General features: G+C 35.9%; 1 protein-coding gene across 12 annotated transcripts in view; it reads left to right on the forward strand.

The window, feature by feature from the left end:
- The window catches only part of LOC106871743 (brefeldin A-inhibited guanine nucleotide-exchange protein 1), a 171,554-nt gene that overhangs the window by 140,483 nt on the left and 29,172 nt on the right, over positions 1-1,899 (forward strand). For 10 of the 12 annotated variants that reach the window (XM_052970066.1, XM_052970065.1, XM_052970068.1 and 7 more), the window contains 2 exons: positions 431-569; positions 1,692-1,773. In XM_052970066.1, coding sequence (XP_052826026.1) covers positions 431-569; positions 1,692-1,773 — 221 coding nt within the window. The remainder of the gene's footprint in view (positions 1-430; positions 570-1,691; positions 1,774-1,899) is intronic. The other 2 variants (XM_052970067.1, XM_052970069.1) reach the window with 1 other exon arrangement.

A 1,899-nucleotide genomic window follows, 5' to 3' on the forward strand; every position in this document is an offset into this window, starting at 1 on the left:
AAATAAAAATGAAAATAAAATAAAAATAAAAAAACACAATTTATAAGCAGTATAGACAGTATACACACATATATATACCCACATACATACACATACACAGTGTTATTTCGTGTTATAACTTCATATTGCAGTGTCCTGTGTATGTATGTATATATATGTGTGTATGTATGTATGTATATATATGTGTGTATGTATGTATGTGTTTCTATATAGTGTGTATGTGTATATATAATGTATGTGTGTGTGTATATATATATATAATGCATGTGTGTGTGTATATATATATAATGCATGTGTGAGTATGTATGTGAGTGTGTCTTCATCATAATACACAAAGATATGTGCTTGTGGACCACACACACACACACACACACAAATGCACACATTCATAATTAGAAAGTAATCGTTTTTGTTTTATTACATTTGACAGACAATGAGCAGTTAGCTCGCTCTGGAACCAATTGTTTAGAAAATTTAGTTATTTCCAATGGTAAGAAATTCTCCCCTGAAGTCTGGAGTAAAACCTGTACTTGTATGCTGGAAATATTCCGATGTACCATTCCTCATAGGTATCTGCAAAAAATTTTTGTTTTTTGTTCTTTTAAAACATCTTCTTTAATTATTTCATGTTCACCTGTCTCTATATTAGTTATTTCAATTTATCATGCACTCTTGTTGACCCCCTCATGCATTCTTGTTGACTTTTCTTGCATTCTTGTTGACCTTTCTTGCACTCTTGTTGATCCCTCTTGCACTCTTGTTGATCCCTCTTGCACTCTTGTTGACCTTTCTTGCACTCTTGGTGACCCCTCTTGCACTCTTATAAACTCCTTTTTCACTCTTGTCAATCCTTCTTGTACTTTTGACTGCTTTTGCATTCTGGCCAACTCCTACTGCATTCTTGTCTTGTTTAAGTATATATTGCATCAATACCCTACATAGAGTTTGAGACATTCTTGTCAATTTTGCATAGAGATTTGTTTTAATGAGGACGTATATTATGTATGCCAAATTGAGACAACCTAGAATATAGTTCTGTTATGGTTGATGTTTCCCCAACAGTGGCTGAATGATCAGTATGACAACCAGTTTAACTTGGTTATCTTTTGTCACTAACTTGGATTGCATCTCAGAAACAAATCGAGGGATTTCAACACAGTTATTCAACCTGCTAGAAATAGCAGGCAAATTACTCCCATATTACAGTCTATTGCCCAGGATATACACCAGTCATGGCATAAACTGACTTTCTGAATGGCATGCCTAAGGAAAAATTACCTTGGAATTTTTTAGTAGCGCAGCCTGCCTGGCGATGAGTCATGTCTCATGTGGTCCTTTCTTGGAAAAGATTGCCCATACACAATACTTGAGAAAAGATGGAATGGTCATGGCTAGAATTCTTTTATGGGAGTTAAACATCAGCTTCGTCACTGAAATGAACCGATGAGAGCTGAGTACCTAATAGCTCAACATGCTGAAATATCAGCCAAATTTTCCTAAAATCACTGTAACTCCAGTAAGTAGATAGTCGTTATGATGGAAACACTGAAACACTTCTGTGTGGAAAGCAGTGCCAGAATTCAAAATCTCCTTCCCTGGCCCACCCCCACCAGGCCTGGTTACACAATTGTTGACCTTCTAGTCTCAAGTTTTGTTTTATGTGTTTTCATGAATTTCTCTTTCTTTGTCAGTTTATTGTCATGGAAACCTGACAGCAATGAAAACCCCGAACTGCAACCTCTAGGAGGTGATCATGATGTGAGTGATAGTGTTGTAAGTACATCTCTCTCTCACTCATCACATCTTCTTTCTTTCAGATCTCTCAATTTTTTTTTTTTTTTACCTTTCTCTTCCCTTTCAACTTTGTTACCAACCCCCCTCTCTTTCTTCTTTCTTTCA

Source organism: Octopus bimaculoides, chromosome 8 (assembly GCF_001194135.2).
Source record: "Octopus bimaculoides isolate UCB-OBI-ISO-001 chromosome 8, ASM119413v2, whole genome shotgun sequence".
In the NCBI taxonomy this organism is placed as follows: Eukaryota; Metazoa; Mollusca; class Cephalopoda; order Octopoda; family Octopodidae; genus Octopus; species Octopus bimaculoides.